Source organism: Pseudorca crassidens, chromosome 14 (genome assembly GCF_039906515.1).
Source record: "Pseudorca crassidens isolate mPseCra1 chromosome 14, mPseCra1.hap1, whole genome shotgun sequence".
Lineage (NCBI taxonomy): Eukaryota > Metazoa > Chordata > Mammalia > Artiodactyla > Delphinidae > Pseudorca > Pseudorca crassidens.
In genome coordinates this window covers 39,279,861-39,294,808 of record NC_090309.1, presented here as the reverse complement: position 1 = coordinate 39,294,808, position 14,948 = coordinate 39,279,861, and the positions used below count along the sequence as shown (strand labels likewise).

Genomic DNA, 14,948 nt, shown 5'->3' with positions numbered 1-14,948 from the left:
ACTGAGCAGAACCCTGTGGGGTCCTCCTCGGCACAGAAGTCTTTCTGTGTCCCCATTTCAAAGGGCAGATTCAAACAGTAACTAATTCGAGGAGTGAGGGAATGCAGAAACAAAGGAAAAACAGTCAAGAAACAGTAGTGGAGGAAAGCGGAGGGTCCTGGTTCCTTCTCAAGGGATATACATAACAATCTGATACGAATCTCTGAGTTCTTCTACAGGAACTAAGACCCCCACCCAGGTGGAGGATGGTAACTTTAGGCTAAGCCTAAGCACATGGCCCCAGACTGGCTGGAACCAGAAGGCTGACGACTGAGATTCCTGGAACACCACCCTGTTACCTCCCCATCAACCAATCAGAGAAAGGTTACACACCCTGCAGCCCTCCCCCCTAATTCTGCCTATAAAAACTCTTCCCCATCAGGGGAGTTTGGGCTTTTTGAGCACAAGCCGCCTATTCTCCTTGCTTGGGGCTGCAATAAACTTTTCTCTGCTCCAAACTCCACTATTTTGGTTTGTTTGGCTTCACTGTGCATTGGGCACACAAACTTGAGTTCAGCAACAAAGTGATAAGGGTATTTAAAAAAAAGGGAGCTTTGGGCTTCCCTGGTGGCGCAGTGGTTGAGAGTCCGCCTGCCTATGCAGGGGACACGGGTTCGTGCCCCAGTCTGGAAAATCCCACATGCCGCGGAGCGGCTGGGCCCGTGAGCCATGGCCGCTGAGCCTGCGCATCCGGAGCCTGTGCTCCGCAATGGGAAAGGCCACAACAGTGAGAGGCCCGCGTACCGCAAAAAAAAAAAAAAAAAAAAAAAAAAAGATATAGAAGGATGAGTAGCTTCTGAAGAGATGTGGCAAATGATAATTATACTTACGCACTGATTTTGCACAGTATCCATTCCATTTCAGCTTAATACTGGTAACACTAGCCTGAACTTTTCGGATAAACTGATATCACAGTGTTTTACCCAAAACAGATAAATGGTTAGTAAGCAACTTCCAACTCTAATTTCATCTTAAATTGTCTCCACACAGAAGGAAACATTTAGTAGTTCAAATAATCTAGGCCAAGGACATTATTTTCCAAGAGCCTAAAATAGCACCCTTTCCCTTTAATTGTTGAGCTTTCTGTGGAATGTTGTTGTACATGCAGCCACTAGATTACAGGATAATCTTCCCTAGATTGGCTTGACCCAGTTAGATGATGTCTCCTTCCAACACATGTTGCTTCATTAGTAATCAGCACTCATAATTATTTGTGTTATAGTCGATCTACTATCATCTACAATTATGGAATTTTTATTTAAAAAGTTTTTTGCATTAAAGGGATTTGTAAGGAATGAGGCAGATCTAAATGTACATAAGAGAAAAAAAGCAAGTGGCAGAACAATATGTATCTATAAAATGCTACCATATATTAAAATATTATGTACACAGGAGACAGGAAAAAGCCCAGAATATATATCAGTTTCAAAACAGTGGCTACTGATGAGGAGGGAGGGGGGAACCAGATTTTCTTTTTGAGGGGAGAAGTGTTAAAAGGGCCTAAGCCTTATTTATAACATTTTTTTTAACATCTTTATAAAAATATGGAACACTTCACTAATTTGCGTGTCATCCTTGCGCAGGAGCCGTGCTAATCTTCTCTGTATCGTTCCAATTTTAGTATATGTGCTGCCGAAGCAAGCACGATATAACATTTGAAATTTTAAAAGGAGAATGTGTTCATGTATTACTTCTATAATTAAAATGTAACTTAAAAAAAAGAAAAAGAATGTTTTGTGAATATTAATACTAAATTTAAAAATGAACAATTTCTCATGGCTACTTGGTCTGCCTGGTACCTCCCGTGCTCCTTCTGGAAGTGGCTCTCACACTGTCCCAGAGATCCTGCCTACCTGTCCCTTGCTCTTCTACCTGCTCCCACCCCGACTCCCAACTGCCCATGATAATTCCTTTATTTCTTCAGTAAAAAAAAAAAAACCGTCAGAGGGAAGTTCCCTCATCTTCCCATCTACAAAACTGCCTGCCTTTGTGCCCCTTTGCTCCTTCCCTCCTGCTTCGGGGATGAAGTGTCCTTCTCTTAGCAGCATTTGCCCCTTTCCCTTAGCATTGAAACCAATGAATTGGAAACTTCCACACCCCTGCAATAATTCTTCTACCACTGTAGCTGGTCTTAATCTCTTTTGCCCCCTTTTTCTCTATCTGTTAAATGTCAAGGGTTTTAAGAGTTCTATACTAGGCCCCTTCTCTTCCTTCTCTGAAGTCTCCCCTTAAGTGACTTAATCCAGTGCTTCAAAAACGCTGAAAACTCCCAGATGGAGATTCTCCATCCCACACCCAACAGGACTACAGTTTCATAGGCCCAACTGCTTCCTACATCTTTCCACTTGGTAGTTTCACAGGTATCTCAAATTTACCATGTTCAAAACTGAAACCTTGATTCCCACCCAGCCCCTGAATCTATTCCTCCCCAAGTTACCCACAATTCAGTAAATGACGTTATCTTCTGTGCAGCTGGTCAAACCAGAAACGTGGGAATGAGCATTCTTGACTTCTTCCTTGGCCTTCACATCCAATCTAATCTAAGTCCTATGCAATCTGTCCATTTCTTGCCATCTCCCCTGGGCTCTAGGTCCAAGCCACCACTTCTGGCACCTGAATTACTGCAAAAGCCTCCTACCCAGTCTCCTTTCTTTGTCAAACCCTCCAATCATTCTCCACAAAGCCATCAGAGTCAGCGTTTTAAAATGTAAATAGGAACATGTCAGATCTCTTAAAAGTCTTCAAGGACCTCTCACTGCACCTGCAATAAACACTAAACTCCTTACCTTGGTCTACAAGACCCTCCTTACCTCTCCAACCTCATCCCCTCCCCTCTCCCCCTCTCTCTTCTCCAGTCCCATTGGCTTTCTTTCAGATCCTTAATCACACAAAACTCTCTCTCTTCCTATCTTTGGGCCTCTGCATATGCCACTCCCTTTGCCTGGAATGCTTTTCCCTCCCCCACTCTTCAAATGGCTGCTCTTTCTCATCAATCAGGCATTGGCTTAAATGTTAACTCACTGAAATAGGTTCCTTCCTATTTCTTTTTTTAATTATAGTAACCTGTTCATTTCTTTCCCAACATTTCCTGTCTTATAATCATTTGACTGTTCATTTTTTATTGTCTAACTTCCCCATCAGAATGGAAGCACTCTAAGGACATGAGCTATGTCTGCTTCATTTACTACTGAATAGTCTGTGACTCGCACTTAATAAATGCTCAATATTTGTTGAAAAATAGAAGGCCATCCCATTAGGAAAGTCAGTGAAATTTTAACTGTGAATTATAGAATAGTGCTTTACCCATGTCATCATCAACCCCATAAAGGTCTATGAACTGTTATCTCCAACTGAGGCTAGATTCAAGAAATATGGCTTAGTGCCCTATATGGGCACAGAGTCCTGCAAGGGGTATGCATGGAGCCGGCGGTGGGGCGGGGGTTGCTTTGGCAAACCAAAGGACTTAAAGGGGCCTACTGTGACAGTTGGTTCTCTAATCAATTTTGTGTGGTGATTCCGGTAAGCTGAGTTTACTCCATCTTATAGATGATGAAGTTGAGACAAACTAACCTTTAAAAAACCAAGGTGGAGGGACTTCCCTGGTGGTGCAGTGGTTAAGACTCTGTGCTCCCAATGCAGGGGACACGGGTTCGAGCCCTGGTCCGGGAAGATCCCACATGCTGCAGAGCAACTAAGCCCGTGCGCCACAACTACTGAGCCCATGTGCTGCAACTACTGAAACCCGCGCACCTAGAGCCTGTGCTCTGCAACAAGAGAAGACACCACGAGAAGCCCGCACACTGCAACAAAGACCCAATGCAGCCAAAATAAATAAATAAATAAAACAAATAAATAGAAAAATAAAAAACCCAAGGTGGAGACCAAGCCAAACTGTGAAGAAGGCAAAGCTTGGCTCCTGCACTCTCCTTGGCTTTTCAGTGCTTTGTCTGCCAACCCCATGTCCTCTGACCATCAGGCCTTCTACAGTGGCAGCTTATCCAGATTTGCTTTTGGATCCTTCAAGTACAGTGGTCTCAAAACAGTGTCAAACTCCAAACTTAGCTTCCTTTTTTTTTTTTTTCAGTAGGACCATGCCCCTTGGAAATTAGCTCATTAAACTAACCTCTCCTAAGGTGACGTTTCTCATACAGATCTGCAGTTTACCAGGACACTCTGGAAGTATACCTGTGACTACAGAACTGACTGCTTCCTCCACCACAGCAAGCCAAAGTAGAACTTAATCTTTGCGAGAGTTGTTCAAATAACAGTCCCACTGGCAGTTGTTATTATTATTACTAATTTATACAAGCTGTCCTTTAGCTATAACATACTCTCTCATTTGGTTATCATAATAGCCCAGTGAGACAAGAAAGAGAGACAGTTATTATAGTTCTTTTACAGATAAGGAAACTGAGATTGAAGGAAGTTACTTCTGAATATCAACTAGCAAATGAACAGATCCTAGCCCAGGACTCCAAATCCTTTTTCTCCATTCAAATCTTTTTCCAGCATCAGTTTGCCTCCTTCGTTGGCTCCTGAAATTTGTGTTGAGGGGAAGCTTTACCATGAATGAATCTGGTCCTAGGTCACTGACCCTGGTTCATGTTCAGGGTCTCAATCTGCCTTACTCTGGATAACCTCAAGTAGTTTATCTGTTGGTAAAATACTGCCCATAAAAGGTGTTGCTACAGATTTTCTCATTAACAGTTTTAGTGTAGATTAAAGAGATTAGAATTCCAAAATATCCAGTAATTTCTATTAGCCCTAGACCACAATGATTTGAATCTGAGAAGCTTTGGACAAATGGTATTAAGAATCTTTAACTGGGGTTAAGGAGGTTTATGTCTGCAGATTGCTAGTTAAAATTCAAGGTTCCCATCTTTTAAGTGAATAGAGCCGATGGCAGACTTGACTCTCTACCTGGTAGACAGGTGGTCACAACACATTTGACACTGACTGAAAATTGATCAGTGAAAAAGCTGTCTCACCCCACCCTTAAGAGCCGAGTGGAAACATTGGAACCTCGGTAATTTGTTTCTCTGGAGGCTTAACTATATTTGTCTGATTTACCCAGCGAACTCTTGCTGGTTTTAAACATCATCTCTCATGTTCTGTATTAAAATGCACTAATAACCAAGACATCAAGATGACAACAAAACACACCTGACAGCACAGCTGATTCACTTGCGTTTTATGGGTTATCCTCTATGGATAGAACAGTTTTCCTCAAGTTGAAAAGAAAAAGAAAAGCAAATATCTACTCCCAACAGATGCTGGGGCATAAGGAGTAAAGTTCTGTACTTTTCACTCTCTGGAAACAGACTAACGTAAATGCTCTCCAAGAAATTTTTACAACAATCTCTTTAAAGTTAAAAGACTTTTCAACGCCTTGGTTTTGAGTATTTTCCGTGGGAGCACAGAGAACGTGGTGGGCCAGGCTCACCGGTAGGGAGGGATCTGGACAGGGCGCGCGTTTCCCAGCCCTCGCCTCACCAGCGAGGTCGCCGACCAGCCTCCAGCTGCACCCCCCGGGGCCTAGCCCCAGCCCACTTCCCGCCCCTGCATTACCGGCGCCCGCGCCAGCCCCGCTGCCTCTTCCTCCTCCTCTTCCGTCTCCTCCAAGGCCGCTGCCGCCGCCGACAGGGACTCTACGGGGTCTTTGCGTTCGTAATGGGTGACCCGCGCTCCGGTGCTGGGATTGACCGGGGTTTGGAGACTGCTGGCCGCCAGCTTCGCTGCTCGGTGCGAGGCGGCCATCACCACGCCACCGAGGCCTGAGCGCCCGCGCTGGCCCGGGGCGTGGAAGCCGGCGCGGCCGTAGGCGCCCGATGGCTCCTTGCTTGGGGAGGTGGTTACTAGGGGTCCGGTAACTAGGGACGCTACAGGTGCCGCAAGGGGCCAAAAGTCACTCAAAACCGGCGCCCGCTGCGGGAGGCCCGAAGTGGGGGCCTCCTGGATAGCGGGAATCAGTATTGAATCTTTGCTGGTTTAGAGGGCTGGTGGGCAGAATAGGGCACCTCTTCCCCTCCTTCGCGCTTCACTGCCTAAACGCAGGCTTCTCACATTATACTAATGAAACGACACGTTTTGTGAGTGAAAAAGCGCATTTTTATTCATTGAAATAACCTGTTAGGAGGAGACGGCGGCGGCAGAGGAAAGCTGGGGATGTTATCACGTTGCGGCCTCAGGACTGGAAGGTTTGCATGCCGCTACCCAACATGGCTCCCCCGGAAGCCAGAGAATGGGAGTCCAGTACCTTCTACTCTGATTGACTTGAGAGCTAGCAGAAATCGACCAATCCGGAGGAGGCTGCTAGCTTCTCGGCTGACCAATAAAAGCCCAGAGTTGGGTGGAGCCTGGTCCACCCACCAGTGAGTGAAAGTGCAAGTGTATGGACCGCGTGTTTGCTCCTTGGGTTGCTCAGCTTTATAGTGGTGGGGGTCGGAGGGCGAGAGCGCCCAGCAGTAGCCACAGACAAGTGTCATCTCCATCTCACCCCCATCAACATCTCCCACCTGGGATGTGGGTGCTTCAAATGACGCCTTCCCCCTACACCACGCGCCTGGAAGAGAGGCCTAGCTTTAAAATAGCAGGCGTGGTGCAGTCCAGGCACCTGATACCTAAAGCCCCTATCTCCTGAGGCTGAGGCTGCAGCAACCTTCCCCTCCCTATTCTTCAGCTTCCTCCCGCTCCCTGCCCTACAACCTGCCACCGCCACCACAAAAGTAGAGTATGCAGCGTGCGATGTCTAGAACCCTTCTCTGAGATCTGAGCCCTTTATACCAAGTCTTTCTTGTTCGCTGGTCTGGAGTGTGAGAACTTGCAAAATCCCCTATTCCCTCACTTTCTTCAGGCTGCTCTTTGTTTTGACTGAGCATTTGCTTCGACCACTGGAACAGATGCTGGCTGGATTCTGAGCAGAAGCCAGAGTTGGAAGCCCATGAGGTATGGATGCCCCAAGTGACCGGAGAAGGGACTTCCAGTCATTTGCATGCAGCTAGTTCTGTGGCTGCACGTCCCCCTCTTGGGATTCGTTTTAAGTCCGACCCAAAACCAGCAAGACAGGTCTACGTGCTGAAGCACTGCAAATGGAAGATTAGGCTAGAATACGATAGAAGGAATGAGTGTGGAGGACACATTGTATGTGTTTATAGAAGAGCAGAAAAGCTTCCACTCATCAGCAGTATTCTAAATTTGCAGATGTATTTTAAAAATTGTTTTAATTGAAATATAGTTGATTCACAATGTTGTGTTAGTTTCAGATGTACAGCATTCAGTTATATATACATAAATTTGCAGATATCTAATAATATAGCCTCAAAATATATACAGCAGAAATGGACAGATCTACAAGAAGAAAATGACAAATCTTACATCATCATAGGAAGAATTATTTTTGTATTGAGATGTAACATACACAGTGCAATGAATAGATCTTAAATGTACAGTTGGGAAACCTCCCTGGACGTTCGGTGGCTAAGACTCTGTGCTTCTATTGCAGGGGGCCCGGTTTGATCCCTAGTCAAGGAACTAGATCCCACATGCTGCAACTAAGAATTCACATGCCACAACTGAAGATCCCACATGCCACAAGGAAGAGCCCGTGTGCCGCACCCAGCACAGCCAAATAAATAAACAGATATTTTTTTTAAGTGTACAAAAAAATATATTGCTGGATGCGTTTTGACAAATGCGTACACTCATGAAATCATATTAAGAGATAGAACATTTCAGTCATCCCGGCAAAATCCCTTGTGCCCCTTCCCAGTCTGTTCCCCATTCCACATTCCCTTGGCTGTTATAGAACTTCATATAAATGGAATCATACTGTATGTACTCCTTTTGCTCTTAACTTCTTTTGATCAGCATACTGTCTTTTGGGGATTCATCCATGTTGTATATATGAGTAGTCTGTTCCTTTTTAATTGCTGAATAGTATTCTTTGCTGAGATAATAGTTTTCCAATACTGGAAGAATTTTCCTCATTATTTTGTGCTATTCATAATGTAACAGTTACAGTCAAGGCATACTCTTAAATTTAATCCGTGCCATTAACATTGTCTTTATCACTTTCTTAAGTTTATTCACTCACCTATTGTTTCCATTTTTTCAGCTGTCAGTTTGGGTCCTTCAGGAAGATGATACCAGGAAGGAGTTAGAAGTGAAAGAGTTATTGGGGGAAGTTCCTGTGAAAGATAAAGGGACGGGAGTAGGAATGTTTTCAGGACAAGATATATTCTGACACCTTAGAAAAGAGAGGGAAAGGAGAATAATTGTGTAGGTGAAGGTTGAAACTACAGTGAAGGTCTGAGAAAGTCTCAGCCAGGTAAAAAGAGAACTCCAGCACAAAGATTGCTCATAGAGGAGACATGGCCAGACCCTACCAGCCCTGCCATCTGAATCATTGGCTAGCACTCCCTCTGAAGAGCAAGTTCTCAAATGGAACACTGTGAGAAAACCCTGAAGTGCTGTGGTTGCTGGCTGTTGGCCAGTGTTATGCTGGTAAATGTTTGATGACTGGTTCTCTGGGAGAAAGTGTGTGTGTATGTGATTGTACTTATAAATTTTAGTAATATAAAGAATTGTAGCACACAACTTATAAATAAAACATACTCTTTACTGTAAATCCCTCACAATTGATTCTCCCAGAGTACTTTCATTGGTTTTTGCTGAACTCATATCTATAGCCAACCTATGGTTGCAACTGGTGAATGTAGTTCCAGCATGAATGCTGGTTGATATTTTTGTTTATATTAATGACTAAGATGAAAGTGAAACAACCAACATGTATGTCAGAATTTCACTTGTCTGCCAATGTGTGAGTAACTTTTTTGCTAGAATAGATAAATACTTTTCTAATACTAAAAGAATTTTCCTTAAATTTTTGTGCTGTTCACAATGTGACAGCTACAGACACCACACACTAAGTTTTTTCTGTATTATTAGCATTTTCCTCATTGTTCTAAGTTTAAAAGCCAACCTGTAGCACTCGCTGATTTCCATGATGTCAGTACCCTCGCCAAGGCCAATTTCAAGTAACCAGTGTGACATCACTGAACATGAACTTGGGGAATGATGCCCAATAGGACACCATTATATAGTTTTTCCACCATACAGATAGAGTAGATGCAAATAATCTTGAGAGCCTAAGTATAAGTAAAATGTAGTAACAGAAGAGGAAGTGAAGAGTTTTGAGAAATTATCTTTGTTTTGAATATAATTTATTTAATTACAATTTAGCAAAACTTAATTTTTAATAATGGCTGTGTTTAACAAACAGTTTGCAAATACCTTGAAATTTTTACAGTCAGGTCTTTAAAGCCAGTACTAACAGGCCCCTGCACACTGCTGTGTCAATTGACTGCACTCCTCACAGCAGAGCCTGTCTTTAAAGGAGATCTAAGCAGGTCAGCTAGTTGACTGCCACATTTGCTATTGTGAATAAAGCAGCTATGAAAAGTCCTGTAAGTGTCTTTGATACATTTGTGTATACATGGAGGGATAGAAGATTTGAACAGCACAATTATAATTAGGTAACATATGTCTATTAGAAAATATATTTTTTCTAATATGTATATAAATATATTTTATATATTATATTATAGAAATAAATTTATATAAATATATATATAACAATTGGAGAATATATATTATCTTAGGAACATTATAAAAAGAAACCACAGCACTCAGCCATAAAGCTAGCCTCAACAGACTTCAAAGCATTAATATTATACAGTTAACATTCTCTGATCACTTAATGCAATTAAGTTAGACATTAATTTTTTTTAAAAACTAGAAAAGGCTTTCAGTTTGGAAACTCTAAAATACTTCTAAAAAACAATTTATGGGTTACAGAAGGATTAATGACAGAAATTATAAAATATATAGTAAGTATATATACGTAAATTATATATGAAATATATTTATTAATATATTAATATTATGTTCCTTAGAAACCACTTAAATGTATATTAAATAAATAGAAACCATATATTAATTATATTTAAATTTACATATTAATATACAAAATGTAATATTATATAATTATATTCATTTGTGATAGTATATTAATGTATTTAATAAAATATTTTAAGTGGTTTTTAAGCCATGTGTTAGAGTAATTTTTTGGGAGGGAGGGCTGCTCTGCATGGGCTGTGGGATCTTCGTTTCCCAGCCAGGGATCAAACTGGAGCCCTCCGCAGTGAGAGCACAGAGTCCTAACCACCAGACGTCCAGGGAATGCCCTGGAGTAATTTTTTTAATGCAGAAATAGATAATTTGAACACTGGATTATCAGATAGCTTCCAAAATTCTTCAGATGACTCTAATCTTTTACAGGTTGGAGAACCAAGGCTCTAATTCTTCTCTAGGATACCTAACTATTTGCTCAGTTCCATTTGCTCTCTGGTCCTCTGGCTCGCTGCTGTAGTAGCAAAGTAGCATCTCTTGTGCTAAAGCAATACTGCCTACACCCACAGAGGCTCTCGCCACTTACACCACTTCCAGACTCAGGTGAAGCACTGAGCTTTTGCACTTCCCCAGCAGCTGACTGGAGGCACTGGGCAAGGATCAACGTGCTAGGATAAGCTTTGACCAATGAGAGATATGAAACTGGCAAATATATTTCTTTCCCTTCCTTTACCTGATAGACTCTTCTAAGGCAGGATGATTCTATGGAGACGTCTGGGCAAGTCACTGATGACAAGAAACCGATCTTTTTTTTTTTAAAGAAATGGCCAGCTTAGTAATTCATACCTTTGTATTTGTTTTCCATCTTTTGCTGTCTCATTTCCCTTTCTTCTACATTCTTGATGTCCTGAGATTGAATGACCCAATAAAATATTAGTAGATTTTTAAAAATAATAAAATAAAAATAATATTACATAAAATATATATGTAACATATATTTATATAATGTATAAATTAACATATAATTTTATAATATAATTATAATACAGGTGGCTTCAAACCACTTAAAATGTATTAAATATATATATGTATGTGTGTGTGTGTGAGTGTGTATATATATATATATACATATATATATACATAATCTCCCATGCACCTTGGGATAGGGAGTGTTCTCAGAGCAATATGACTCCTGGATTCTTCCACAGAACAAGTGCAGGATAAGATCATTGGTTCAACAACAAACTACTGAAGTAGCTGAAATGTGCAGAATGCTTAGAAAAATAAGGCAGACATGGGAAAAATAAATTTTGAGGTTCAAAAGCCTTGGATAACAAAATGAGTTACAGAAATCCTTGGGTTTAAAGAGAATGTTATGGGACTTCCTTGGTGGTGCAGTGGTTAAGAATCCACCTGCCAATGCAGGGGACATGGGTTCGAGCCCTGGTCCAGGAAGATCCCACATGCTGCAGCAACTAAGCCCACGCACCACAACTACTGAGCCTGCGCTCTAAAGCCCACGCACCACTACTGAGTACATGCGCTGCAACTACTGAAGCCCACACGCCTAGAGCCCGTGCTTCGCAACAAGAGAAGCCACCGCAATGAGAAGCCCATGCACTGCAACAAACAGTAGCCCCCGCTAGCCGCAACAATGAAAACCCAACGCAGCCAAAAATAAATTTATTTTTTAAAAAATAAAGAGAATGTTATGACTGAGTTTAGTCAACCAACTGGAAGTGAAGGGCTGAACCAAGATGGAAATTATTCTTTGCATCTGAAGTGTAGTACCATCACCTTATTAGGTCACAACAGAGTGACCCAGTGTGGCTCTGGCCCAATTATCTTGGCTGTTTTTGGAGAATCCAGGCTCTAAAATGATGCGAATCAACCAAACTGGCGTTTTGAATGAAAAAAAAATTCTACAGAATTTATGGGAGAACTGTGGCCCCTCCACAAGAAAATATCGCTGGAATCCCTTTCACTTTCCTAGACCTGAAGAAAGAAGAAAGGAAACAGACAGATTGAAGAAAAATTGCCACCTATGAAAAAAGCAAGACAAAGAAAAGAGAGATAAAGAAGAAAAAGAAAGCAGTAGAGAGAAAAGGTAGAGATCTTGAAGTCTAAGAAGACTCCAGTCCAGATCTCCTACCCTAAAAGACAATCCTGCCCAGTCAGGACAGAGAGAAAGCACAATCATGTTCAGCCTTTCTCATCAAAGAACCAAGAGCCAGAGTCCTTCCTCTGCTCCAGAAGAGAACACTCCAGCACTCCCGGAACCTTCAGTACAAGTGACCACTTCTGACACTTAGTGATATCCTGAAATTTCCCCAGCCTGAAACTGTACCAAAGCTAAAGGACATTCTCTGGAAAAAAAAAAAATTCCAAAAAACAAAAGGAATAGGAGAAGAATCAACCAAAATCTCACGCTTCTTCTCATACTTGATCTTGCTGGCGCTACAGATCCCATCAAGATCATATTCACCTAGAAGACAGCTAAGCCCAAGGAGGCAGCCATCACCTGGAGGAAGAACTCCACCAAAGCATAGACGGAGCAGATCTCCAGTGAGATGAAAAAGGCACTCATCAGCATTCTTGTCTAGGAGTAGTTCATTGTCCACTTTGTCTTGTGTCGGGTCACTGACAAAGAAGTCTCCCAAGAGGACCTTCAGCCCCCTTGAAAAACTGGTAGTGAAACAGGAGGGAAGGAGGCAGGGTACAACCTTTAAAAGAACGGCATAGCCCAAGGACGTGACATAAACTGATTAGAACCAAATAGGTCCAAGATGGTGGATGAGTCGCCTTCCACTAGACCTTGAGCCTCAGTATACGCTCATTGTAACACATAAGCAAGCTAAATGACACACCCACAGGTGCCATGACAGTTCCAAGGCCAACCATAATGGTCAAAGAATGGGAGGTGGCCCAATTCCTGGAAATCCCCACCCCTTCCCCAAAATAGCTGGACCACTCCTCCCACTCATTAGCCTATGAAATTACCCACCCCTATAAAAACTGACAACCCCATACCCTGATGCCACTCTTGCCTTCTGAGATGGCCTACACTCCATCTGTGGAATGTGTTTCTCCCTAAATAAACCCACTTCTTACCTATCACTTTGTCTCTCACAGAATTCTTTCTGCAGCAAGACATCAAGAACCTGAGCTTCGTTAAGTCCTGAGACCAGGTATGTGATCTCAGTTAAAAGACCGTGGGTTCAAGTCCCAATCTGAGTTGCATGGTTTCAGCAGGTTATCTCCTTCAAGTCCTCCAAGGCAAAAGCACCAAACATCACCTATAGCAACTCTACCACCAGAAATTCATCATTCCCCAGCACCCAGCAGCAAAGCCCTACAAGAAAAAGTTGTATTTCTGTTTCTCCAGGGAGAACTTCAGGTAAAGTGACAAAAAGTGATAGAAGTGACAAAAAGTGATAAGAGTACTGAGAATAAAATAGAATACTACTCAGCCATAAAAAAGAATCTAAAAAAACCAACAAAGTAATGAATATAACAAAAAAGAAGTAGACACAGATAGAGAGAACAAACTAGTGGTTACCAGTGGCAGGAGGAGGGGCAATGTAGGGGTAGGGGAGTAGAAGATACAAGCTATTGGGTGTAAGATAGGCTCAAGGATATGTTGCACAACATGGCGAATATAGCCAATATTTTGTAATAACTGTAAATGGAAAGTAACCTTTAAAAATTGTATAAAATAGGGACTTCCCGGGTGGGCCAGTGGCTAAGACTCCATGCTCCCAGTGCAGGGGGCCCAGGTTCGATCCCTGGTCAGGGAACTAGATCCCACAAGCCGCAAATAAGAGTTCATAATAAGAATTCACATGCCACAACTAAAAGATCCCGCATGCCACAACTAAGACCCGGCACAGCCAAATAAATAAATAAATATTTTTTTAAAAATTGTAGAAAATAAAACAGAAAAAGAAAGTACTGAGAAAAGAGGCTCCCTCATCTAGAAAAGTAGAGTTCTCTGAATCAGAGGACAAAGGTGGCAAAATGGCTGCTGCATTTTCTGTGCAGCAGAGACACCAAATCAGACGACAAAACCAGCTCCTCCTCGGATGATGATGGTGATGATAGACCCAGAAGTCCTACATGAGAAATGGTGAGGTAGGCAGGTAGCAATTCAGAATGCCTCTCTATCACCACAGAAGTGCCAGAAAGAGATTTTCCCTTTTAGATAAGTCCCTCCCCACCACCCACCAGAAGGCATGGTTTTCCTTCTCTTACACCTCACTTCTCCTCAGCTCACGTAGCCCTTGACACCACCATCATTAACCCCTTAACGACCATATCATTTGCAGATATTTTCTCCGATTCTGTAGGTTGTCTTTTCGTTTTGGTGGTGATTTCCTTTGCTGTGCAAAAGCTTTTAAGTTTAATTAGCCACCATTCTACTTTCTGTCTCTATGATTTTGACTACTCTAAGTGCCTCATATAAGTAGAATCATATAGTATTTGTCTTTTTTTTGTGACTGACTTATTTCACTTAGCATAATGTCCTCAAGGTTTGTTTATGTTGTGGCATATGCCAGAAATTCCTTTCTTTTAAAGGCTGAATAATAGTCCATTGTGTGTGTGTGTGTGTGTGTGTGTGTGTGTGAGTGTGTGTATCACATTTTGCTGATCCATTCATCCATCAGTGGACACTTGGGTTGCCTCCACGTTTCAGCTATTGTGAATAATGTTGCTATGAACATGGGTGTACAAATACCTATTTGAGACCCTGCTTTCAATTCTTTTGGGTATATACCCAGAAGTGGAATTGCTGGATCAACTGGTAATTTAATTTTTGAGGAACTGTCATCCTGTTTTCAACAGCAGCTGTAGCATTTTACATTCCTACCAACAATACCCACGGGTTCCAGTATCTTGTTTTGTTTATCTTTTCTTTCTTTTTTTTTTTTTTTGTTGGCTGCGTTGGGTCTTTGTTGCTGCACTCAGGCTTTCTCTAATTGCTGCTAGTGGGGGCTACTCTT

At 42.1% G+C, this 14,948-nt stretch overlaps 1 protein-coding gene, 1 long non-coding RNA gene, 1 other non-coding gene and 1 pseudogene across 4 annotated transcripts in view; 2 read left to right on the top strand and 2 right to left on the bottom strand.

Annotated features, from left to right (window-relative positions):
• Window positions 1-6,081, bottom strand: part of FAM161A (FAM161 centrosomal protein A) — a 30,060-nt gene extending 23,979 nt beyond the window's left edge. Inside the window, exon 1 of one of the 2 annotated variants that reach the window (XM_067704943.1) lies at window positions 5,608-6,081. In XM_067704943.1, the coding sequence (XP_067561044.1) occupies window positions 5,608-5,796 (189 nt within the window). In that variant the 5' untranslated portion in view covers window positions 5,797-6,081. The remainder of the gene's footprint in view (window positions 1-5,607) is intronic. The other variant, XM_067704944.1, reaches the window with a different exon arrangement.
• On the bottom strand, window positions 1,578-1,684 carry LOC137206253 (U6 spliceosomal RNA). Its single transcript, XR_010934569.1, has one exon. It is a non-coding gene; the product is annotated as a U6 spliceosomal RNA (small nuclear RNA).
• Window positions 5,606-9,898, top strand: LOC137206203 (uncharacterized). The gene is made up of 4 exons (XR_010934524.1): window positions 5,606-5,702; window positions 6,173-6,410; window positions 6,893-6,984; window positions 7,541-9,898. It is a non-coding gene; the product is annotated as an uncharacterized lncRNA (long non-coding RNA).
• A 2,248-nt stretch (window positions 9,899-12,146) lies between these two features.
• LOC137205534 (serine/arginine repetitive matrix protein 1-like) lies at window positions 12,147-12,640 on the top strand (annotated as a pseudogene).
• Window positions 12,641-14,948: the final 2,308 nt, after the last annotated feature.